Source organism: Ylistrum balloti, unplaced genomic scaffold (genome assembly GCF_031769215.1).
Source record: "Ylistrum balloti isolate Yb309-2 unplaced genomic scaffold, AGI_CSIRO_Ybal_v1 Utg370416, whole genome shotgun sequence".
NCBI classification, from domain to species: Eukaryota; Metazoa; Mollusca; class Bivalvia; order Pectinida; family Pectinidae; genus Ylistrum; species Ylistrum balloti.
The window spans coordinates 1,717,586-1,744,247 of record NW_026782282.1 but is presented as its reverse complement, the minus strand read 5'-3'; the positions used below and the strand labels follow the sequence as shown (position 1 = coordinate 1,744,247).

The 26,662-nt window shown below is 36.2% G+C and overlaps 1 protein-coding gene across 1 annotated transcript; it reads left to right on the top strand.

Moving 5' to 3' along the window:
- The first annotated feature begins 4,418 nt into the window (after positions 1 to 4,418).
- Positions 4,419 to 24,588, top strand: LOC132554530 (nucleosome-remodeling factor subunit NURF301-like). The gene is made up of 24 exons (XM_060218852.1): positions 4,419 to 5,422; positions 5,643 to 5,763; positions 6,574 to 6,695; positions 7,154 to 7,359; positions 7,647 to 7,894; positions 8,535 to 9,051; positions 9,728 to 9,946; positions 10,367 to 10,750; positions 11,605 to 11,747; positions 12,134 to 12,426; positions 12,488 to 12,494; positions 12,590 to 14,162; positions 14,954 to 15,092; positions 15,360 to 15,697; positions 16,541 to 16,750; positions 16,884 to 16,991; positions 17,235 to 17,990; positions 18,795 to 19,068; positions 19,463 to 19,688; positions 21,601 to 21,827; positions 22,293 to 22,466; positions 22,842 to 23,037; positions 23,283 to 23,367; positions 23,863 to 24,588. The coding sequence occupies exons 1-24, from the start codon at positions 4,419 to 4,421 to the stop codon at positions 24,051 to 24,053; spliced, it is 7,761 nt and encodes a 2,586-aa protein (XP_060074835.1). The 3' UTR covers positions 24,054 to 24,588.
- Positions 24,589 to 26,662: the final 2,074 nt, after the last annotated feature.

Genomic DNA, 26,662 nt, shown 5'->3' with positions numbered 1-26,662 from the left:
TGCCAATTGCAGTTTGATGAGTTTTCCTTGTCTACATGATTAACTTGCTCTACTTCCTCTTACACTTTGATTTCAAGGGTGCTGTTACTCAGGGTTATCTGCTCTTGGTAGCAATTACCACAAATGAATTTGTTTTGTGTAATTAAAGACTAAAATGAATGTTCTGTCATTAAAATTTAAAATATAATCATATTATTATTTGTATGTAAAACTGCACTGTTTCAAGTTTATGATCCTTAACTTATTTTGTTCAGTATATCTATATTTCCATTGAGTTCACTCCTCTGATGCTAACTAGGTCAGCAAAGCCAGACATACTTCAGATCAAATAGTGACAGAATCATGCCATTCTTACTAACCAAGAAGGATTTTTAAGAATTATTTCCATATAATGGGTGGCCGAGACTCACCGTTTATACAACATTGATTCCCCTTCACCCCTTTGCATCAAATTTTGACAAAATCCAATCATAATTTTTTAAAAAAATTACACTATCTTCCCTATTGGGCTCTACCAAGACCAACCATTTATAAGAAAATAATTCCCTTTCACTTAAGAATTCTTTGACCAAATTTTTGATTTGCTCTATTACCACTTTTGGGCCCCATCTCTCTGGCCCCAATGGGCTGAGATCCACCGTTTATACAAAATTGATTCCTCTTCACACAAGAATGCTTCAGACCAAATTTGAGCAACATCCATTTCTTCCTACAGGAAGGGAAGGATTTTAAACAATTTTCTCTTTGTCTCCTCTCAGGCCTGACTCTCTTGCCCCAGGGGGCTGAGACCTGATGCTTAGACAAGATTGGTTTCTTCACTCACTGATGCATCAGACCAAATTTGGGCAACATCTATTCGTTCCTACAAAAGGAGTAGGAATTTGAAAATTTTACCCCTTCTGGGCCCTGCCCCTCTCACCAAAGGAGCAGAGACCCGCCATTTATACGTAATTGATTCCCCTTCAACCAAGAATGCTTCTGATCAAATTTGGGGAAAATCTATTCCTACAGGATTAGGATATTAAACCAGAGGGCCATGGCCCTTAATGGACATCTGACATTTGACAAAGGACGGACAAACCACAGAGTTTTGCTGATGGTGGTCTGACAAATCTGATAAATTCAAATTTTCAACATCACTTGAAAGTATCAGAAACTCATAAATAACATAATAATAAATGAAAAACAGTTGCATAATCATGTTACAAGATTGCTACTATTGAAAAATAATCAGTCTGAAAAATAACAGCATATCAACTCTGTCTTTTTCTGAACAAATCAAACTCCAAACATTTTTGTCGATGGTGTGAATGACACTTGCAAAGAAGTTCAGACTATTTGTTTAAGATGAGTTATGTTGGATTTTGGACCAAAGAGTTAAAAATAAGATTTGGTCAGGACAACCTCAGAATCACTCCATGCACATTTGATATCACTGCCACTTCCTAAAAATGTTTCAGGCCAAATTTGGTTGAAAATGACCGAGGAATTAAGTTGGAGTTGAAACAAAACATTGTCTTACTTCCACATTTGGGGCCCTGACCCCAGATCCCTAAGGGATGAATTAAAATTCTGAATTTAAACAATGATTCCCCATTCACAATGATGTATAAGACCAACTTTGGTTAAAATTCATTCAAGCATTGCAGAAGAAAAAGTATTTTGAAACAAAGTATAGACAAATTTAAGATGAGGTACACAGTGCTCCAGATAGCCTGCGTGAATGCGTTTTCACGCACAATATTTCTAATTTCACGCTAGGAAAAAAATAAGATTTGCGTCATTAACCCGTGCGAAATCCGGACTCTGCGTCAATGTCCGGCTCCAATATTACGTAGTTAGAAAACTCAATAATCTAAGTCAAACAGACACTTATCAAGTAAACGAAACTCGTAACAAGCGCTTTCTTGATCGTGATTATAAACCAGTCGCATAGCAAATATGGCGCTGTCAAAAATGTTTACAAATTCAGTGTTACCCTAATATGGAAAAACCCATACACTTGTTGAAGGCAGGGGTGAAAAAACCCCTCAATTTATAAAGGTAGGAGTGAAAACCCCACATGTCAAAAAGTTATCTGGAGCACTGAGGTACAAGTTATTAAACTTTATGCCTTCTCCCAATATGTTTACACATGGAAAACAATTACTGTCATGGAAACATGCATATATCTACAATAATTATTACTATTAAAATCAAAATTTTACCAAACTTAATGAAAGCCTGCACATGTCTGAAGATATTTGAAACTAAAAGAGAATTTTCGAACAAAATATTATCCAAATTGAACAAAACATTCAAAGTAGTAAAATTTTAGATCAATATATTCCTTTAATTGGTATCAAGATGACACCATAAAGAGAAGTGAAAGACATTTTCAAAAGGATAAGCACAAGTACACAAAGCTTTATATACTAGTGGGTTTGAGTGGAAATACAGCCTGGTAGCATTGTATAGTTTTTGAGCACTGATAAGGAATATGCTCTATTTCATGGCAGAATTTCTGTATTTCAAAGTTATATACTGTGGTAGCGCTAAGGTTCAAAAATAGAGAAATGTATCAGAGAAAAATATTTACAAAATAACTTCAATATTGACGTCTGCTGATTCATACTAAGACTACATATTAAATACATATTATAAGGACAAATTGACATCATTGTGCACTCCTTATGTTAGGTCGATAATTAAAATATTTGATCTTATTTACAATACTTATGTATGAGATGCTAATTTATATCATAAACTTTGATAAAATAGTTCTGTAATAATAGTTTTTTTTGTGAACATAAGTGAATCATGAGGTTCTGTTTTCTCTCCATATACATGCAATTTACAAGTTATGATTATGCATCTTAGTTTTTTAATGAAATAATCTCTGTCCATTGCTTTAGTCTACCTAATCTAATTATGATTTATCAATTCAGTCTAATTGATTTAAATAGCATCTTCATGTGTGTTTAGACACTTGATACAGTACAGTGTTTGCCTACTCATGATTAAAATTGTAAAAAGTTTGTAGCACTCTAAACATAATTTACAGAAGTAGCAACAAAATATACCACATTACTATCTAAACAGCTCGCATATCAAACGCACAATGGCAGCTACCTGGTATATTTCTATAGTGCTGTTTTGACAGCGTTGAACTTGTGACGTCAGATGTAGACAATCCATATATTGAGGTGGTCGCCGCTATGTCAAATGTGTGCATTTCACATAAATCAAAATCACTAGGAAACGAAATTAAGCACGATGTTTGCACTTCCTTGGCCTTTTATTTTATAATAAGTATTTTAGAGCTAAATATGGCAAAACATTCGGCACACTTTAAGCAGAGAAAACGAAAGTGGTGTCATTTCCATTACTTCACGCTTCATAGAAAACCACACAGTATACAAAACATAAAGATAATAAATCACATCTGATTGGAGTATTTGATATTAACAATCGCGTGTACTTATGTATGCGGATTTAAAAACCACCAAGTAATTAGACCCGTTGCCTGCCTGGAAATCGTAAATTGTCGTATCGTATACTGAATTGTTACTAGTAGGTCATGATTGAACTAATTTCACCATTAAATACATACCTTTTCGCAGTTGTCTGTATCTGTCTGCATATTTGGCAATTTGTACATATTATCTGGTAAATCTAAGGTTACATTCGAGTCGTAATACGGCTGAACCTTATACATTACTTGCGACATTTTGCCACATGTGGACCGGCTTCTGACGTTCGTGAATATCTAGTTTTACCGAACTCCTTGTGTCTAACTTTTGAACATAAATGAAATCGATAAGTCTCGAGGTGTTTCAAATGAGACAATAACGCAATACGTATGTAAAGTCAAATATGATTGGCTAATAAAAGTTGCAACAACAACTTTCATTTCTTCCTAAAACTGTGTCACATGGGTCTACTATCACTTTGACTGTTTAAGTATCTTCAAAATATACAAATAAAACTGAAAAGTACATAATCACGACGCCAGAGGGCAGAATTTAATAGTATAATTCAATACTGTCTAAAATGAACCATCCAATGCGAGTTTCTCTCTTATATCGGGTGCGAGAAAGACGGATCAGAAAGAAACAATAACATTATTCGATTTGAATCTCCTTAAGATCCTTTTTCACCACATGAAAAACTTAACGCGATCAAAATTATCAAAGTGAAGGTAAATATCGTAAATCTGATGTACGAAAATCCGAGGTAGCCGCACTTAACGGTAGGACTTCCATTGTATATTACGATTGCGTTGATCACGTGATCAAATTTGGAGAAAAATGGCGGCTTCCGAAAGTTGAAACATGGACACTAAATCCGATATAGAGGGCTGCCGATGTGCACAAGGGCCGCCTTTTTCAAGTAGCAGGGAACATTAGAGCACCTGGAAGTATTTTAAAGTGTGCATTATGTCCACTAGAGGAAGACGCGGAAGAGGGCGACCGCCAAAGACGCCTTTGTCATCCGTAAGGCCCAGGAGTAATTTTTTGAGAAAGCCCAAAGCCTATCAAAACCATGGAACTCCATCAAGTGATCCAAGTTCTCGGTCGAGTACCCCAGTCAGTACGCCTGGAACCCCGATACGGGGACAGGGGAGGGGCAGGTCCCGTGAGGCTGCACAAAGAGGTAGACATTTCATTCAAAACATGATATTTGAAGACGATGATCAATCGCGATCTAGTCTTGATCCAGAGGATAAAGCAAGTGACGTTATAGATGATCTGGATGAAAACGATCCGGTTTCAGATGCTAGCTATGAAGAATCTGACTCTGATTATAGTGATGATAGCTTCAGTACTATAGGTAGCTCTGCTGGCAGGAGAAAATTGTTTTTTGGAAGAAGACCTAAAACACCAGAGCTACCGGACGACAAAGATATTACACCATTAACTATGCCTCCTAGTTCAACAGATTTGTTGATACCCATTGAAAACCTTATGCAAAGTTTAAGCATCTATGAAGTGCTGCGACATTTCCGTACCATTCTCAGATTATCCCCATTTAGCTTTGAGGACTTTTGTGCAGCAATAATGAGTGATGAAATTTCCTCGCTGCTGACAGAAATTCATATAACATTATATAAAGCGTTATGGCGTGAAGAAGATGGTAATAATACAGCATTTGGTCCCTCGGATATGAAGGACAGCATCAATATATCATTGTTCTTCGTTGATGCTTTTACTTGGCCAGAATCCATCCGAGCACTACTTGACACAGAGTCTGACAGATATCCAGAGTATAAGGTGGCAATAGAATCATTAGAACATCCAGACTTCCCCTTTGTGCCTGTTGAAGAAAGACTTAAAGTTTTGAAGACTCTTACTGACCTGTTTTTGGTTACAAACAATGTGAGAGAAGAAATTATGAATGAAGGAAATATCCAATATGATGATCACTGCAGAAACTGCCATAAGTAAGTTTCTTTCTGAAAACTTTTATGCATATAACAGATTTAAAGTAAAGGTTAGATATATGGAAAAGTGGAAATATTTGCTTACCATAGAATAACAGTTTATATTTTTATCAATGTTCATTTAACAGTACATAAGGTATTTTAAGGAATTTTATCAACTTTTGTTTTGGGGTAGCATTGATATCTTGATTTTTTAACTGAGCATTCATTTCTTAAGCAGACTCGGAGATTTGCTGTGTTGTGAAACCTGCTCTGCTGTGTATCACCTAACATGTGTGGAACCTCCCATGGAAGAGGTACCGGAGGAAGATTGGGTCTGTGGAGTTTGCCGAGCTCACAAGGTGCGTCAATGGAGATCATCACTTTCAAAATCAATTGCAACATTTTTCTTGATTTTGAGGACAAAGTCAGATGTTTTTAATTTAATTAAAGTAGATGCTGACAAGCAAATTTTTTTATAAATATTCTAATCCAGTGGGAAATCAATGAAAATTTAATAGTTTCATTGTTTCGTGATTACATGAAATCTGAAATTATTGGGCATCAAGTTTACTGCTGGTGGAATTACTAGTCCTGCACATGTCTGGGTCCGATATCAGTCATTTTAAAGAACAGAGGTCTGGTGTGCTGGCTGGAGCTAGAGCACACCTCTGACGAAAACATAGAATTCTGACATAATTTGGTGTAAATAACTTTTGAGTTCGTGATGAACTATGAAAAATCAACTAGCTTAAATTCATTGACCAATGAGGTATATATATTTATGCATCCAAAACTACTCATTTCATCCCTGTTATACATTGTCAATTTGAAAAGTGACACCAAAAGTTGTAAGAAAAAGTCATGGTTTCAGTCAAGAAGAAGTGAGTGCCCAGTCTTGATATCAGACACTCATCTGTTAGAATGATCTAATCACATTAAGCTTACATTGGAAAACAGCTCAGGACTGTTCAGGTCTGAAACCTGCATAGGAATCAATAGACTGTAAAATCCTATACTTTTTGTTACTTATTTGAATAGATTGGTGACATATCAATTTTAAATCAATGATAATAAATCTCTTACAAAATTCTATGATTTTATAGTAGATCTTTGCAAATTAAATTTATCGTGACTTTTAAATATGAGTTAATTTTTTTTTTTTTTTGTAGATTAAAGGTGTTACAGATTGTGTATCTGAGGCAGAAAAAAGTGGTCTTTTATGCAGACAGGAACCTATTGGGTTTGACAGACATGGAAGAAAGTATTGGTTTTTAGTGCGGAGAATCATTGTGTAAGTCTTCACTTGTTAAAAAGAATAAACTAGAATGATGTAGAATTACATTTCATTTCATTGTAAATAATAAGGCATTAAAATTTGTGTGTGGTTATGACCACATGATTTGCCTAAGTAGGTATTGGTTAACTTATGATTTCATTTTCTAGTTATTTGATAATTGTAAATATAAAAATTGTTCTGATTGTTAAAAAAAAAAAAAAGCATGCAAAGAAAAAAAAATGAAAGAAGAAATAGATACACAGTTCTACAAAAATTCTGAAACATTTTCCGAAGTTGGAAAGAATATAAAGTTATGTAAATAGATTTTTGTGTATTTTGTGTATTATGTATATATTCTCCAACTATAGATGTATATTATATGTGAAATTTTACAGGAGCAATATAAAATATGAATAAAAAGTATGTTCAATCATAAGCTGGAATTGAGAAAAAGAACTTGCTTTAATTTCCAGGGAGGGTGAAAATGAAGTTTGGTACTACAGTACAAAGGGTCAGATTGACGAGTTGCTGGAGGTACTGGACTCTGAAGGCTGGGAGAAAGATCTGGTCAACGCCATCTATGAATTCAAAGAAGATATTCTCAAACAGATGGCTGTCACTCACGAACTCACAATGTTACACAAGGGCAGCAAGAAATCTGCTTTGGAGTTGGAAATAAGTAAGCCATCCTCCAGTAATGTTATATATTTTAGTCATGAAAGGAATGAAATGTGCATCAAAAATCTTGGTCATTTTCAAAACTGGTGATTCACAAATTACTTTGTTAGATTAGTTTGAAAATAAAGCAATGGAAATTTACACATTTAAAAATTAGTTTTTAAGTATAACATTTTAAAGATATGCTTATATTTTATTGCCTGCTTCAAGTATTGATCATTTGCTGTTTTTACTTGCTAATAGAACAAATTTAAAAGATAGAACTGCTATGAATTGGATAATTTTTAGATGAAGTTGCCAAGACACAAGCAGAAAGGTCATTACGAAAAGCGCAAGAAGAGGCAGAAAGGAAAATTAAAGAAGAGGAAGAGGAGAAAAGGAGGAAAGAGGAAGAAGAATCTGAAGAAAAAAGAAATCTTGAAGAAAATAAAGAATCAATGGAACTTGATGGTCCAAAGGAAAATGGAGCCACCTGGGCAAAAGACGAAATTAAAGAGGACACTATCCAAGCCAATATGGTAATGATAAACCTGATAGTGTAATGATAAATTAGGGCATTTTTTCTGCATTATAACCTCTGAATTTCATAATTGTCATTTTTGAAAGCATGAAATTAAAGATAATTCGTTCTATTTTGTTCTTTCTGGAAAATGTAAGCCTGCATTTCATTGAGTTTATTAATTGGTCAGTTGGTTGAGTATCAGACTAGCAGGTGAAGATCCCAGGTTTATGCTTCTCGTGAATCTGACATTACTGACTGTCAAATACTGTTGCAATTTTGTCCTTTAGCATTGTACTTTACCCAAATTGTTCTTGTAAGAATAAAGTGGACCTCCCTTATGTTGTTCAGTGAGGCAGCCACCAGCAACTAGATAAAAATTTAACTCAAATTTAACCCTTAAGCAATAAACCTATCATGCAAAGAACATCGTTTCAAATTATGGATGTAGAAAATTTTGTTAATTTCAATAAACATCAAAATAATGATGCAGGGTGTAACATGTTATTTCCAGGATGAATTTGTATTACCTGGTCAACATGTCTGTTTTTATTTTACAGGAAAAAAATGATATGGAGATGACAGAATTGATCAAAACTGAAACCACCACTTCAGTCACAAGTAATATGACCATGACTGCCACTGTGTCAGGCAACGGCAGTGCAACTGTAGAACAGACAGAAGTTCTGACCACAACAACAACCACCTCAACTTTGGTGAAGTCTGTCACTACAATCTCTGAATCTTCAACAGTCACTCCGAAGATGGAGGACATAAAGGAAGAAATGGAAGTAGATATAAAATCTGAACTGAAGGAGGAAATTATGGAAAATAATGTAGAAACCAGTGAAATTAACCAAGAAGTGAAATCAGAACAACTGAAGGATCTTCAAAACCAAGTAAAGCAACCACTCGACATTAGAAAAATTGACTTAAAAAACCTTACTCAAGTTAACGACAAACCCAAGTCCACAATAATGAATGTTCAGTCAGTTTGTCCAAATGTGAAACAGACTGTTTTGAAAATGAATGATGAAAGTAGTCCACAGAAACAGACTAGAACTGTTTTAATTGTAAATAGAGATGGCAATAAGGTGACATTGGCTGTCAGTAAACAGCCACTCGATGGCACGAAGGCTGAGACAACTACCATCCAGCAAACTAGTACGACAACCACAGCATCAGCCCTAGCAGGTAAAGTAGTGTATTGAACAGTTGAGTTAGCAAAGAACATGAAAGATTTCAAGTGTTCCTTAATTTAAGGTAATTTGAAAACTCTTTTATTGGTATGCTGTTTAAAATTCTATATTACTGTCTTGAAGCTTGTGATTTAATGTTGATTACTTGATTTCACCATTCGACTGCCCTGATGTAAGATCTTACGGTCTTATACGTCAGGATGGTGAGGATTTTTAGAAATGACATGCTGTATCTAAGCTAAAAATTCTCACTTGTTATAAATCAGATCAATTTATATGTTTACTGTTAGTAGCATGACTGTAGAATCAGAAGTGAAGTATGCTAAGTTTGAAGTCATTTTATCACAATACAGACATATTCAAATTTGAAGTCTGTCATTTCTAATCTTAACGGTATGCTGGATCTGATGAAGGTCGATCAACTTGTCACTAATTTGTATTATCAGGTACAATATCATATATTATATATTATAGCAGGAAAGATAGCATTAGCTACAAAGGAAGTTGCCTTTTTTGTTTTTGGTGCAGTAAGAAATCCTTTGGATGAGTTACAATGTTGACAGGAGGATTAGCATTGATTTTCATTTCCACTGGTCACATGGATCCATTGTCCAGTAGAACTCACAATTTCGAGACATTTTTCTGATATACATGATCGCATTCAATTTCAGAAGCCAGAAAGATTGTTACAAGGTCAAAAACTGGTTCACTAACTCCAAAGCAGTTCACAGATTCAATAACGGGAACCACATCAGTCAAAACTCTTTCCAAACTGTCTTCCTCTTCATCTGATGATCTTCTAGTCATTAATAAAGATGGTGACATCACTAGGGTCACCAGGAGTAAGTCAGCCTCTGTAAGCGCTTTACAGCAACAGCATTTTAAGCTAGGTAAGTCAGGCAAGATATTGCATATTATGCAGTGATTTGTGTCAAAGTGTTTATCAGCAAAAAAAAATAATAATAAAAATGTCAAAACATGAGAAGAGAAAAGGTTGGAAATCAAGATAATTTCAGGAATGAAATAGAAAGAAAAAGGGAGTGAATTCTTTTAGCCTCCTCAGCTTTTTATAAGGGAAAAAGGCCCAACTTGTTTTTGGGTCATATAAGCAGAAAAAGAAAAAGAAGAAATTGTTTTATTTTACAATTTTTTTATTTTCATAAATAATCTGTGCTTTTTCAACTAAATACCTGGTAAGGATGTGATTTTGTGCAGTAAAGAGTGGTTATCATTTACTGAGGTGATAATGAAAATTTCATTATATAGGTGTTTGTTTATGTTTTTGATATGGCTTAATCGTTATTTCACAGGCATGGAATGTAATTTTAAGAATTACGTGAACCAATATGCTACAAACAACCTGGCTCTGAACAAATACCAGCATAATGAGGAACGCGACAAACGGCGCTACCTGTCTCATAAGTTCAGTCTTACGCAGGCTAGTGAGTTCAAATGGAATGGGGCAAACCATGGCAAAAAAAGTACAGTGATTCAGACATTGATGTTGACCATTATACAGCTGGAGTCAAGTATCCCCAGCTCATTTCTCCACCCTAACTGGCCACTTCATCGACAGAGCTGGACGAATGCTGTACACATGTGCCGTAAACCAAGCGACTTCTCTCTTGCCCTTTCTATACTTGAAGCTTGCATGAAGCCTGTGATATTCAATCCAGTATGGTCTGAAGCTTTGGGTAGGTAGTTCATTGATTGTCAATTTGCCCATGTTATCTTGAGGCATCTCTGAAGAAAGAAAAAAGAAACAATTCTAGAATTGCTGGTACTCAATCTTAGCCTGGTCATGTTTTAGTATATTATTGAATTATAAAAGTTTAGGATAATGATATTGAATTATAATAAAAGGATAGGTTAGCATTCCTGCAAAATAGGCTGAGAAAAATGTTACTATTGTTGCATTTGTAAATGCGAAATAGAAAAGACTAAAATGAGATTACTGTTCTGGTGGACATATATTTTAATATGAATCGTTTGTGTTCCCTTGATAATATCTACTGCTGGATTGGTAGTTATTGAGGTGTATTTGTTTTTCTTTTTCTGGATCCTAGTAATCACCTTACCTGTCTGTTTGTTATTTGTTTTTCTTGATTCATTACTGCATAAAAAGAAGGTTTTCTTTTGTTTTTTGTAATTTCTCCATCCTCCAAACATCGCCTAGCACATGAAGAAGATCTGTCATTGTCCTAGAATAGATAATTATCAAACTTAGTAGGATGAAGACCAGAAGCATTAGGATATACATAGTGACATGTTTTACAGAAAAGGGTCAAGGATGTATTCAGAATTAATATCCAGGTTGTACTGCTTTTATTTATTAAGTACTGATTTACATCAAAGTTTGTATGTTAACAGTTTCCTTTCCTGTTCAGTAGCATTATTGACCAATCGGATTATGCTATTTCATAATCCTGTAGAATGCCTAACCCCAGAAGGTTATATGTTGACCTCTTGTCTTACTGCAGATTGTTCGGTACATCTAATTATGTAAATTTTGAAAGTTTTGTATTTATTCTTTCATGTTTTGTTTCAGGACACTGTCGCCTGCAGAAGATTACATCCCTAGACAGGGAAGAGATGAAGAAACGAGAAAAGGAATTGAGAAAGAGGAAGGAAGAGGAGGAGGAAGGTCGGCCATTGGTGTGGATAAAATACACTTTAGGGTTGAAGCACCAGGTAAGTTAATTAATGAGGAAAGGCCACCAGTAACAGAATTGGAGGAAAAAATGACTGGTTTTTAATGTTTCAGAGTCTTGGTACAGTGTTTTCTCTAGGTATTTGGTTCATTTAATCAGGGCAAATATTTGGAAACATTTAAGTTGAAATTTGAGTCATTTCCAGTTGATTTTAGTGTGAAATGTTCAATATCACATTGAGAATTGGATTGGTGCCTATTGGAATGGGATCGTTCGTCTGACCCGAGGTAAAACACTGTTATCATATCACTGCAGACACAAATCCAGGGCATTATTCATGTATCAGCTTTCATGGTATTTTTTAGGGGGACTTATTAATATGATAGTATTAGATGACATTTATATGACATTTCTGTGTTTGTGCAGGTGTGGAAGCAGAGAGGAGAGGAATACAGAGTGACAGGTGGTCAAGGATGGCGATGGATTAGCTCCACACGGAAATATCAATTTGTACCTCAGGATACAGTTGGACTCAGGAATGTAGCTCGTAAAATTCAAGCCCGTAAACGTAAGGCAGCGGAAGTCATACCGAAGGCAGCAGACAGTAATCCAAAGTCTGTTTCCTCCCCCAGCAAGTCAGAGGGAGCAGAAAGTGTGGCTATGGATACAAAGGTGGAAGAGGAAAAGACGGAAACTTCTCCAGCAAATTGTAATGAGGAGTCATTAAATGAAGATGATGGTTCTTCTAAGGATTCCACCAAATGTAGTGATGCTGCTGAGAGACTCAGTTCAGATGCAGTGAATTCTATTGATGCTATGGACATAAATGATAAGGAAAGGAAAAGTGTTGAAATATCAGGGGTCAATGATAGCTCTCTAGAGGGCGCTGATAATGGGGAGTTAAATGACAAGAGTGGGACAAACAAAAACTTGAATCAGTGCACTTCTGTTGGAGATGACCAAATGGAAGTTGACATTGAAAGTGTAAGTCCTGTCAAAAAGTCTGTTGTTCAGACATCTGCACCAGTTAAAGTAGATAACAGTGAAAAGAAACTGGATCTGTTAAATCATACTCTGCCTCCAAAATTGGATATTCCACAGGTTGATGTTTGTAAAGCTATGAATGAGAGAACACACTATCCGAAAGTGACAAAACCATATGCTAAACTTGACTTGCTGTTGCAACGACGGCTGAAACAAGAGGAGATTGAAAACAAGCAAAGACAGGCTCTCCAGCAGCAGATTAACTGGAAGTTGAAGAGTCAAAATTCTCCCGACAAAAAAGATGAGTCAAAAGATTCCTCGGAAGAAAAAGATACAGAAAGTAAAGAAGATAAATCTGAAGATCCGTGTGAACTAGATGATGTGTCAATGCCATGTTATTCCTACTTGTGTAGGGAGAAAGGCAAAGAGTTCTGTTACTCACCCACTTGTCGGAAAGCTGTTTTGGATGAGAGTGAGTTGATGGATATGGATATAGCTGAGGATGCTATCGAGGCAGAGAAAGATAAATCCATTGCTGACATGAGCATGGAAGACGAAGATGTAGATATAGAAGGAGACAAAGAAGAGAAAACAGACAAGAAAGAAAAAGCTGAGGAGAAAGATTCACTCATTGATGTGGAAAAAGATGAAGAAGGGACCAATAAAAATAGCAATAGCAGCTCAATTCCAAAAGTACCATCATCAGATTCATCAACATCATCAAACACTTCTTCCTTGGTAAGTAAAACTCCCACCACAACTTCTCCAGGCACAACATCAGCCATTTCTTCTGCGCTTTCAGCTATGAAGTCACCGTCAAGTCGAGCAGCGGCTGTTGCACAACTCTTGGCCAACCGTCCAGGCCTGAAGGCATTCACACAGGCACAGCTCATGTTGAAGCAAGCCATTGAAAAAATGAGTGTTGAAGAATTAAAATCCAAAATGCCACCAGCCAGGTCATCAAAAGAACCAATAAAGTTAGTGAAGTATGCAAAATTCGGACAGAAACCCGCAGCAAAGAAAAAGGCCTCGCTTCCCCCTTGTCATAAGTATTTAACACCAAGTAGGAAACGGTCAGCACTAGTATTAGAGAAACACGATCTTAGGAAAATGGCAAGAACAAAAGGGCTCACTGAAACCAAACAATTCAATTACAATTGTAAAATGAATAATGTCAACTGGATCTATCCTTGCCCACGGCCTCTGTTCAGAACATCATGGCGGTATCGTACTCAAACTGTTAAATCCTTCGGTGGAGTGGGTCTCCAAATGAGAATTCTGTGGGCGTGTCTGCGCTGGGATGATCTGTCAATCAAGCCACCAGCTGGAGGCACAAACACAGTGTCAACAGAAACTGAAATCACCACTAAAGAGCTTCTCAAGCGACGAGATGTTGGACGTGATGGACTGAGGTCCGAGTTTCTGGTCAGAAAGATTGTGGTGCCTCTAGGTTTACCTAGTCAACCTAAAGGTAAAATATTTTGCATTGCATACATCTTAATTTGATATCTGAAAAATATTTAGTAATAGGACTAGACTAATTATGAAAAAAGAATTAACAGTAATATTTGTAGTAAGCTATAATATTTTGATTGCAAAATTGTTGAAAATTTTGTAACTTTTTGCAAAAGATTAATTTTCCATAATTCCGTTATTATTTCAATTTTCGAATGACAAGTGACATGTAACATTCACAATATCAGTGTTCTTTGGTAATATGATTTTTATTTCACCTAAAAATTGTTGCTTTTTTTTTGTCATAAGCGACTGAGTGAATTTTGATCAAAGTTGGTCTGAAGAATCCTTAGTTGAAAGGGACTTTTGCATGTTCGTCATTTTGTTTAAAAGGTGGAAATAGAGCAAATTATGAAAATCCCCTACCCCTTAGGAATGGGGCCAAATTTGAAGGGCAGGGCCCAAATATAAAGGATGGGAAGGGGGGAGGGGGTGAGGGGGGGGGGAGTGGGAAGGGGAAGGGGCATGGCCCAATATTGCAAATTCTTCAAAATCCTACTTCTCCTGTTGGCATGATTTGATCTAAATTATGCATTGTTTTGTTGACCCAAGAGGATTGGGGTCTAATAGGAAAATAAATGTGTACTGAGGTATTTAGAACACTTTCTTTCTTTTTCCTTTAGTTTTAATGAAGCAATTTCAGTCAACGGAATGCAAGATGAGCGATACCGACCCTTTGGGCCTTTTTTGTTTTTGTTGTTACTTTATGATATGCTTGAAATTGTTTTATATATATGAAATCAACAGAAAAATACACACCTCAGAGGAGTGGCTTAAGGGAAAGAAGGAGGGCAGAATCTCCCAAACAGACAGAACCAAGTGTGACAGAAACATGGACTCCAGAAGAGGAATTGGAACTCTGGGAAATTAAACAGTTTGGAGAAAAGTAAATAAGTTTTTGGTCGCTTTGCTATTCTTATAATGCTGTTGATAAATTTAACAGTGATTTATTGCCTCATAAATTTATTGAAGAGTTCATATGGTTGAAAATATCAGTTGATTCAGAATTTTTTTTTTGTAACATTTCATCTGTTGTCAGTTCTGATTGAATCACTTCAGATATCTGGTTGACATTTTCAATGAAGATCCTTTCAAAAAATGTATAGATAAATCAATCGGGGAGCTATATTTGTTTCAATAAATTATTTTTAAGGTTAGCAAAACAGAGAGCAGCAATTCAAGAGAAGACAAGTCAGGATTCAGTGAAGACTGCTGTGAATGCCCAGCAGTTGAAGGCACAACTAGAGATGCAGCTGAAACAACAGAGACTTGCGCTACAACAGAAGCGTATGATGGAGTCTCAGGGTTCAACAGCAGCCACCACAACATCTACTACCACTATCTCTTCTGCAGCTGCCACTTCTTTAATCTCCACAGTACAGAGCACTGCAGGCGGTACCATTATCAAGCCAGCCACCACCGCCAACTCGATACTTGGTGGTACTAGTATACTCAAGACTGTACAAGTCCAGCCTAAAACTGTCATTGCAGGTCCGTGTTCAGCTTCTTATGTTTTAATTTTGTATATGAATGAATACATTAATTTTCATCTTGGATAAATTTTTGTCCCTTATAAAGTGGTGGCATCTACAGATGATATTGAAATACAGATCACAATTAAGCAGTATTATCAAATACTATATATAGTAGTTTCTGGTCAATAATTTTCCAAGAATTCAAAAAGCCTAAGACAATTTTCTTTCACCTATACTTGTATTCTTTAAAAAAAAAAAGAAAGGGTACAGATTAAGTTCAATTTCCGGCTGTCTGTGACCCTTTCTGGCAAAGTAATGCCCCTTTGAACTTAGAAAATTCTATGGGAATATTGTTTTTCGGACAATTTTGGGTTATCCTTAGAGTTATTGTAATGAAATTTGGTATATGGCTTCTTGTTGGAAAGGTACAGATGAAGTTCAATTCCTGGCTGTCTGTAACCCTTCTTGGCAGAGTTATGCCCCTTTGAATTTAGAAAATTCTCTGGGAATATTGTTTTCTGGACTTTCTTTGGTCATGCTTTGAGTTATAGAAATGAAATTTGGTATATGGCTTCTTGTTGGAAGGGTACAGATGAAGTTCGATTCCTGGCTGTCTGTAACCCTTCTTGGCAGAGTTATGCCCCTTTGAATTTAGAAAATTCTCTGGGAATATTGTTTTCTGGACTTTCTTTGGTTATGTTTTGAGTTATAGAAATGAAATTTGGTATATGGCTTGTTGGAAGGGTACACATTAGTTTTGACATCCAGTTCAATTTCTGGGTGACTGTGACACTTTATGCAGGTGACACATACAGTTCCGATAACTCTTGATTGGTTTTCAATTTTATTTGTATATTAGGTAGCCAAGGAACACCTGGACGTTCACTGGTACGATTCCAGATCCCAAGGTCAGCTGTCCAGCAAATGCAGTCATCCAGTTCCTCTAATATCACACTTGCCCCAAAACCAGGACTTGTTACAACAGCGGTCACCACAAGCGCAGTTACTTCCCCGGCAAGGGTGGTAGTGCCAGCCCCAACCTCCACACCACAGTCACTGACACCAAAAGGTATTGGATTATCTAGAGCGTCCACCTTAGTGATTTTATACTCCTATCTGAAATGCCCCATATCTGAAAATTCCAAAAAACAAAGACATAAAACATGTTTGAAAATGCTAACCCTTTCATTTTCTATTTTCAGTCCAATTTCGGCCCCAGGTTGTGGCTCAGGGTGTGCCAGGCCAGGTGCAGAATCTACAGATTATCCAGGGCCCCCAGGGTCAGCTTCAGGTGCGAGGACTCCTGCCAGGTATGTGTCGCTTTCAGATCTATTATAGTTTTTAATTTGGTAATCATCACAGGCTTTGCAACAGCCCACATCTAATTCAATAAGAGTTAGCAATGCTTTGATTAATTTCTCAATTATACCAATATCATCTGTGATTGTGCTGGAAATTTAAATGAGGAAATTTATGTTGAAATTAATTCATATCTTCATACATAACAGGTATATTCTTTCAATAATGTTTTAATCATTGCCTTTGTATTGCAGGTCAACAGATCATCAGATTACCTGATGGACGTCTTCAGCTTTTGTCAATGCCGCAGTCTCCACAAGTGGCTTCTGCCACTCCAACTCCAACAGTTACCCCTGCCACCACTGTGGCCGCCCCTGCCCTGACACCACCACGTACTCAGCTTGCCATTCGTCCTCAGACCTCCATCATTGTAAGTAATGCCAGTGGGAGTACACAGACAGCTACCACACCAGCCAGAATTATCATTCCATCTCAGAACCTTCCAACAGCATTAGGCTCACCAAGTCCTGGCATCAGCCTTGTTTCTGCAGCCAAAGAAGGTGGCCTTGTTGCCACAGTAGTCAAGGGCAATAGCCCCACTTCCATTTCCCTGGCTACACCCAAAGTTCTTGCTCCAGGACTAGTCACCGGTTCCAGTACATTGTCTGGAACTCAGGCAGTCACCATGACAACTTCATCAGCTGCTGGAGCATTAGCATCAGCCATCAAAACCATCACTCTTCAGAAGCCAGTATCATCCTCTACCATCACTTCACCCATCACAGTAACCTCCATGCCACAAGTGGGATCGAGTGGCCTCCCCAAGATTGTGACAGCTACTAGAGCTGCCCTGCCTGGTCAACTCATTGTTCAGACACCAAGGCCACAGGGTCAACCTCTGCTGATGGCTCGACCTCAGGTACCAACTACAGTATCAACTGCTCCAGTCACGACAGTGTCAGCAGCTGCTGCAACAAAGTATGCAGTCACACCACAAGTTGTGCAGCAAGGTAAAGTTTTGTACACTGTATCAATGATTTAATTCAAGTAATATAATCAATACTGTGTTAGAATAAGAAAAACAAGAGTTGTCTCAATAGATTACTTACATAAAAAGGAGGATGTGTACGATTCCAATCTTTATTGTTATGAAACAGGGCTCTCGATCTGCCAGATTTGGGGCCGTATCGGCCCCATTCCCAATGCAAAATAGTATCTTTTTTTCCCAATTTAGACCCCAAATTTTTCCCAATTCTAAGGAAAACTCTGCTATTTTTCCCAATTCTAAGGGCCCTGGGCCCCAGTCCCAAAATGGGGTGTAAGAGCCCTGCTGAAAGAAGGCAGAAAAATAATGATTCATTGTGATTTCCTTGAAAGTCATTTGAGTATGCTTGAAATATGTAGTAAGTACATTGCAGCAGCATGTTTTGTTTCATTTGCTCTTTAAAGCACTGATCAGTAGATTTGGATAGGAGAAACAGCTTTTGGTATACATGTAACTATCATTTCAAAATATTTTACCTAATTGAATAAATTCAACTTTTAAAGTTATATTTAGAAGTCAATTGTAGGCATTTGCACATAACAAAGCATAAAAGATCCAAAATGGGATGAGTGAATTTTTTGTGTGTTTTGTGTGAAGTGTGTGTAGAAGAGATCTTCTAACCAGTCTGGTAATTTGTAGATCTGTATTAAAAACGTAACATAACTCTTCATCTTTGGTTTGTTCAACTCCACTTGACTTCAATTTTTAGTTAGATTGTCAACATTTTTGATTTTTTTTAATAAAAAAAACAATCTCATGTTCTTTACAGTGGTTCGTCAAGCATTGATGCAGAACCAGACACCAGAGATACAGGCCAAATTATTGGCTATGCAACGACTGATGACCCAGCCAAAAACTGCTGGCTCCTTAGCAGAGCTGGCAGATTCAATTACCATATCTACTTCAGGCTCTGAAATTGGGGTGGAGGGGGCCAAAGTACCAATCTCAGCAATAAGTAAAGCACAAGTACCAACAGCTACACCCGACCAGAACCGTCCACGACAGCTTAAAACCACAGTAGTTGAAAAGGAAGAACAAAATAGGTATGGTTATATTGCGAAATCTACTGGTAGACATGTATTGTGTGATATACTATCATGCTGCTCCCCACTCAGCTTTTAGACATTGTGGTGGCCATGCAACCTCATACAACGACCTCAGATTATAAATGAACCCGATTCTGATTGCTTAATTTGCTTTTGCTGAGTTTTGTTTTGAAAATACATTAAAGGCCATGTATAGGAGTAATTTGTGTTCTTATACTGCAGTGGGGAATCCATGTGGATAAATAAAACATGCCCACTTAATTCCCTGTTTATCTCTTATATTGGCACTCTGTGGTATTACTTTGAATTAACTATGAAATGTGCATTGTTGTCAAATTCCTGATACTGGTATCATAATTTTAATTCTCTATTCTCCATACTGTCATTTCAGACTCACAATTTGTGGTCAGGTGCTTCGAAACGTTATTGAGAAAATCGAGAAGAAGGAGCGAGACGAAAGCCGGCGGATGAAGAAGCAAGAGATGGAGGAGGAGAAACATAAAAGACTAATGGTAGCCAAACTTCAGGGCACTTTATTCAAACACAAGGAAGCTCTTAAGAAGGAGATTCTTAAGAAGCGGTCGATTATGGAGAAAAACCTACAGCAAGAGATACAGGTTGTTCTCCAAGCAGTTGTTGTAAAGGCTTGGGAAATGTTGCATGTTTTTTTAGAGGCTTAGCTATCCAGGGTCATTCAGACAGTGCAGAGGGTCACCAAATGTCACACTTCAGATAGATTTGCTTTATACATTTTTTTTTTCAAATTCCAAAGTTTGTCCCATAAAACTGCAATGGTGCACTTTCTCATGAACCCTGAGATAGATGTTTGTTTATTTGTTGTATATTCTGTTTTGGTGTTTCATTTAACAAAAAAATACTTGAATTTTAGACCAAGTATCTGCATGATCAAATTAGTGACTGAAGGTTTGCTTTTGAAATTTCATGGGAACGATTTACCTGTCCCTGAAATATTCACATAAGGTGTTCAAAAGGTACCAAATATTGCGGTGTAGAGTCCTTTATTCTTCAATTGTCAGATGGCTATCAGTGTGAACAGAAAATAATATGACTTTGCAGTTAATGAGCGACTTTTGGGGCATGCATCGCATATGTTACAGTTGCCTTTAGTATTAGGGTATCATTTGGGTTATGGAGTAGTGTATGCTGAAATCGGGTCGTGTGTCTTGGAAGTTTTTGCATCAAGTTGTTTATATTTATTTGTTTAGCTTCCTAGTGAAATGTTTTTAGCTGGATAATGAATCACTCTGTGTATGGTCATGTTATCTTTGTATTGCCCTATTCAGTCTCTCAGTAGTATAGCACTTATTAGCAGTGCTGATATGGCATATACCTTGTTCACTGTCATAAGTGATGACTGGCTCTGGCATTCATCCTGTACCCTGTCATTTATACTGACAAGATATGGCATTAACTCTTTAAGCTGTCAATTAGTGGTGACTGGATATGGCATTATCCAGTACCCTTTCATTTATTGATACTGACAAGATATGACATTCTTCATGTACTCATTTACTAATACTGAAAGAAGATGATATTCACTCAGTGCCCATCATTAATTGTATCATTAATCCTGTACCCTGTCAAAAATACTGTCCAAATGGGGCATTCATCCCGTAGTACTGATTTACAACATCACATACAAGTCTGTAACAGTTTCTCCCTTCCTCTAAACCACTATGATTAAACTAGTTTGCTCCACTGATGTAGCTCATGGAACCAGACTGTAAATGCCAAGTGGTATGCTGGGTTATGGAGTGTTTATAGACTAGAAATGATATTAATCTTTTCTGTTGAAACTGGTGCCCAGCTTGTTTTTCTCTTCTGATTAGATTTAGCCCAAGTCACTGAACAGCTGAAAGAATGTTTACAGGATAAACTCCTTGTACATTTAGAACCTGTTACAATTTGTATGTTGTTGTAATTTTTTATGTTTCTTTGATGTTGTTTAATTAGAAAAAAAAAAGTAGTTTTGCCTATTATTTAAGAGACGCAAGTCTCTATGCACTAACGATGTAAGTTAAAGTCATAATAATGCAAAGGCTGAAGTAATGTTTCCAGTGGATGTATTTAGAAATTTATCATGTCCGCTATAATTGTTACAAACATTTAGGTTTCTAATATTTTCTGTATATCAATAAGTCTATATCGTATTCAAGCTTTGTTTCAACAAATCTGATTCATGATGAGGATTTCTTGCATTAAGTAATTTTTCTTGTAGAAAAGTCAATTTTGACTATACCATATTAATCCTTCAGTAATCTCGGCGAACCAGTATACAAATTATTTACAAAGTTTTGGGAGAATACTAAATATAGCAAGGCAGTGAGATACAATTGATAAATAATGTATTGCATATGTGCGTTGGCTTACTGAAGGGTCAATATGGATAATCCATTTCTTAATCTTCCACAAGTCCATTGTAGAAATTTATGTTTGACTTTGTTCACGTAAAATTTCCTCCTCATCCCCCACGCTTGTTTTTGCATTCATCAGTCCCTTTATCTTCAGGCTGAGGTGAATGAACAATTGAAGAAAAGGAAGAAAAAGCCAGATTCGCCTGTACGTCCGTTGGTTACAGTGACAAGTCAAAAGGCACCAATACTCAACCCAGACCAAACCATAGCACAGGACGAACCTAAACGCAAGAAACAGAAAATCATTTCAACTGGGAGTAGAGCATTCAATCCCAAGGAAAAACTCTACTGTGTATGTAAAACACCTTATGATGCCACCAAGTAAGTACAGTCATATGTTTTAAATATTCTGTGAGTCAATGGAAACTTTTGCTGCAGTTGAATATGTTTCATTGCCTATAGAGTGAACATGAAAGATGGGTTAAAGTTTGAAGTTAAAGCTAAGTGTATGTCATCATTTATAGGGTACATTTATGACAATTAACAGTGTTATATGAGTGTGTAAAAGGGTGAATGTTCTCCTTTATATCAGTCTACATCTATAAACAATCAGTTTTCAGCTGCTTATTGGTTATGTAAAACTTTATTCCTGAAGTTATGGTACCAGTGATGTGGACATCGGTCAATGTCAAAATTTGTTTGTACTGCAAGTGTTTAAAAACTTATAAGTAAGACACAATGCATTGATTTCTAAAGTGTAGCCTTACTCAGGTCTGATTTATTCAAATAGACCCTATCTACTTGAAATCAGTTTGTTGTGGCTCAAATTTAAGTCTTTTCTCTCAGATTTTATATTGGATGTGACCTGTGTTCTAACTGGTTCCATGGCGACTGTGTGGGTATATCAGAAGAAAGAGCCAAGACTATAGATACATACGTGTGTGGGGAGTGCAAAAAACAGAAGGAGACAGCTACTGAGGAGCTATACTGTCTGTGTAGGACACCGTACGATGAGGCACAGTAAGTGATTGTCTGAAAAGCCAATCAAGAAAGGCCTTTAAGTTATTGTGAGATACAAATGTTGGAAGTAGTCAAATTGATAAGGCTTTTTACGTTTTGTCAGGTATGAATCTAGAAATTTGTTTCTAGCTGGTCCTGAAGTAAGGAGCATTAAGCAGCACATAACTCAGCTGTGTAACACAAATTAACTGAATAATGAATTCATTTTCTTCTCTAAGCCTGAATATCACCCATTACAGTATCTACAATATAATAGGTACATCAAACATGCAAGGTGTTGGATATCTAATTACATTACCTTATCTCACAAGCTTGTTCTTACTGCCTATATGTGCGATGTTTGACACTTTTTGAAGAACACACTCTTTACCGTAGGTTCTACATTGGATGTGACCGATGCCAGGACTGGTTCCATGGGCGGTGTGTTGGCGTGTCGCAGGGTGAGGCAGACCATATTGACACTTACATATGTCCAAATTGTATGCGCAAAGAGGAGGCTGATCCAATCAGTCAGAAGGAACTCCTTGACCGGGACTATGACACATTACGCAGACTTGTTAAGAGTCTTCAGGTAAGTTGAAAGTATTGCATATTTGAATCTGGTAAGTGTATATATGTAAATATCTTCATTGTTTAATGATAATTTTCTGAAAAATGTTTTGAGCATTCATTTTATAGATATGGTAACTTCTATGTGAATTTTATACGTTTCATTAATTTCAGTAATTAAATACATAATGTTTTATCCTCTTGAAAGCATTGTAAAGGGTGTCTAATTTGCTGCCATCGATCATTCCAAAGTATTTTCCTTTGCAGTCTCATAAGATGGCTTGGCCATTCCTGGAGGCAGTTGATCGTAATGAAGTCCCAGACTATTATCATGTTATCAAGGATCCAATGGGTAAGAAATGATGTCCATTGAATGTGTCTCTTTCCCCAGTAAGATACAGAGATATTGTCCATCGTTTTGTATGTCATATTGTCAGAGTGTGAGTATTTGAGTACCTGTCGTGATGAGGGAGAGTCGCATGTCATTTCATATAGATTTTAATTGGAAACGGGCATTATTGTACTCGTACATTTAATGTATTTGTATATTATGTTGATTTTAACCCGTTTATTAAATGGCGTATCATATTGTGAAAATTAAATTTTGCCCTGATCCAAATTCCTTATATTTGATAAATCTTTCAAAATAATGAATTTATTCCTTAATTTTATTTTGTAATGTTACAAAGTCTTAAGATGAATAAAAAAATCGTGTGTTTTAGATCTTTGTTTTGTATTTGAAAATTTATTGCGACAAATTAATGAATAAGGCAGTATGCATATCTACTTCAAAGTCTTCTTATTTTCAGCAAATACCTTTTATGACTTTGGAACTTGTTGTTTGTAGATTTGATGACAGTTGAGAGACGGCTACAGAAGAAGAAGTACAGTAAGTTAAAAGACTTTGTTAAAGATGTGACTAAGATATTTGATAACTGCAGACTATACAACCCAACGGATACGCCGTTCTACCAGTGTGCGGAAGTGCTGGAAACATTTTTTGTGCAGAAACTGAAATCTGTGAAGGAGCGGATATGATGCATATATTTATATATCTTGTATGTTTTGGGTCCTTTGTCAATGTTTATCACCTTGTTAGTGACTACTAAGTCAGAATGTTTGTGTACCATGAAGCATGAAACATCCTGTTAATGATTTGAGAATGTTTTCAATATTTATTCATATTCATTATTCACATGTAAGAGCTTGATTTCAGGTAAAAATAATTAAGCAGTTGTTGATGTTTTTTTCTGATGTTAAGCTTGATTACTGTTAGCATTCTCAGTATCGAGTATGATAATAAGTTTGACAGTTTGTAGGTGAAATTTTCAAAATTCCCTTACGAAATCTGGTTTTTCTGACAGATTTTCATGTGATCATTTTGGAAAAAACTTTTTTGGAAATGGTTTGCAATACTCTATTAACCTAATATTTTTCATTATTGTTCAGCTGACTACACTTTGACAAAGTCACTCAGATAATTCAGTGTTGTGAACCAGAAGTGGGGATATAATGTAAGCTGTAAACTTGAACTTGGGTTGTTAACATTGATTTTTTTGGATTTGTTATGATTTGTTGGGGGGGGGGGGGGGGGGGGGGGGGGGGGGGGGGGGGGGGGGGGGGGGGGGGGGGGGGGGGGGGGGGGGGGGGGGGGGGGGGGGGGGGGGTGGGGGGAGGGAAGAGGAGAGGAATGATCAAAAGTTTTGGGTGTACTTGTGAATTTTAGGATTTTTCAAGAAGGACGTTTCCCTAAATACCTAATTTTATGATTTTTAATTCAAACAACTGGAATGTTCAAAATGCTGCATTGAAAATGAATGCTGATTTACTTGATTTGTCAGTATGTTTCAACGTTTTTCTTCCTAAATAAGAAAATACTTCAGTTTTATATAGTTTCCTGTAAATTTTTGTTTTTACTGTGGGTTAAATATTGTGTCGTAAGAAGCATAACATCTAATTAATTTTGAATCAAAACAGATGCAGAGACTTGTGTGTACAGTGGAAATTGATCTGATAAGAAATTAATTTGGTCAGACATCTTGTATTTTTTCATTTGCACATAATTCACTTGTAAATAGGTAGACATTTGTAAATGTATTTTCATACATCGTTGTACAGTTTTATCATTTATTATTATCATTTTTGGAAATGGCATGCGTGTAAAATATATTTAACATCAGATGTGTTTGTGCTTGAGAAAAATACACGAAAAGTGCTTTAGAAACAATTTTCTTTCTTTTTCTTGAACCAAAATTTTGTTCATAGCTGTCATTTAGTCTTCCTTGATTGGTTTTTCAATGGCAGTTTGTTGATGCATTCATATACAAGGGCAAATAAATGAATTTTGATTCTCAACAAAGAAAATGCTGTACTCCCACCTTGTCACTGTTGTAAGACATCTGTGCTTCTCTTACAGTGTAGATTTCAATGTTGGTGCATTTGTGTGGCTCAGTTTTCTATAGACATATGTCTTTGTTTGAAGACTATGTTTTCATCTTTAGAAGTCGGAATTGGAGTCTGATACCTCTGTGTTTTTGTGCAATTTACTTTTTATCAAACTGAATCAGGATACTGTTATGTATGAGATGTAGGGAAAAAAGTGATAAAAACGGATGAAATCACCTTAGATTCAAAATTTTTCAATAATTAATCAAAAATAGTTTTTAGGAAGTTCTTCTTTAAAAAGTTGTTTTCAGTATATATATATATAAATTTACAATTAATTTAGGAATTTTTCCTTAAAAATGGTGTTATTGAATGTAAATGGATCTGTATTGAGCATTGAATTTCAGTAGTTCATCAAAAGACTTTTTTGATATTTTGAATTCTCTTGAACATTTATAAAGCTAAGCACAGAGAGCTTGGATGTTTGGATGTTAGGATGTTAGGATTGGAGTTTCACTTTCAAAAGGCAAGCTCAAATTAGGTGCAGGTTTTACTGTCAGGACTTCAACTTATTTGGTTTTAAGATATAAGTACTCCCTAGATTCCTAGTAAATCATACATGTTGTATTCATATAGGCTATTGAGGCAGCTAAACCATGACCTTGGGGTTGTCATAGTGACTATTCTACAAGGAAATTATATAAACTATGACCGTGGTCTGTTCTACTATTCGTATATGTAATATATTTACTCAAATTTTTAGGCAGAATTAGATTTTGATGTTTCATCAAAGTCTGCCTGATAAATGTGGATTTAATAGCCATAGTTGTCATAGTATATTGAAAAATGTATGTAACCATGTGAATAAGTTAAACATAATGAAAAGTCTGTTTATATAAACATTAGGCTTTACACTGTTCATGTATATGTAAAATGATAGCTATTTTATTTGAATCTTTATGATGCTGATGTAGATAAGACAAACTCTCATACTCTGTCGAAGTTTCCATGTTAACGATGTCTTTGGCCCAGGGTAAATTGCTGATGACATCTTTAATTCTTGTGTATGTATTATATAGGTATGTCTGTCTTAGATTTCAGGATTTCTATCATTACTCGTCATTTTTATCCTCAAATATGCTAATGTATCACGAAAGTCATACAACACATGTAAGGACAATGCAACTGTATATAGGTGTATGGTTATATTGACTTAGAATGGCAGTCCTGTTAATTGAATCAAGATTCATTCTCAAGTGAAC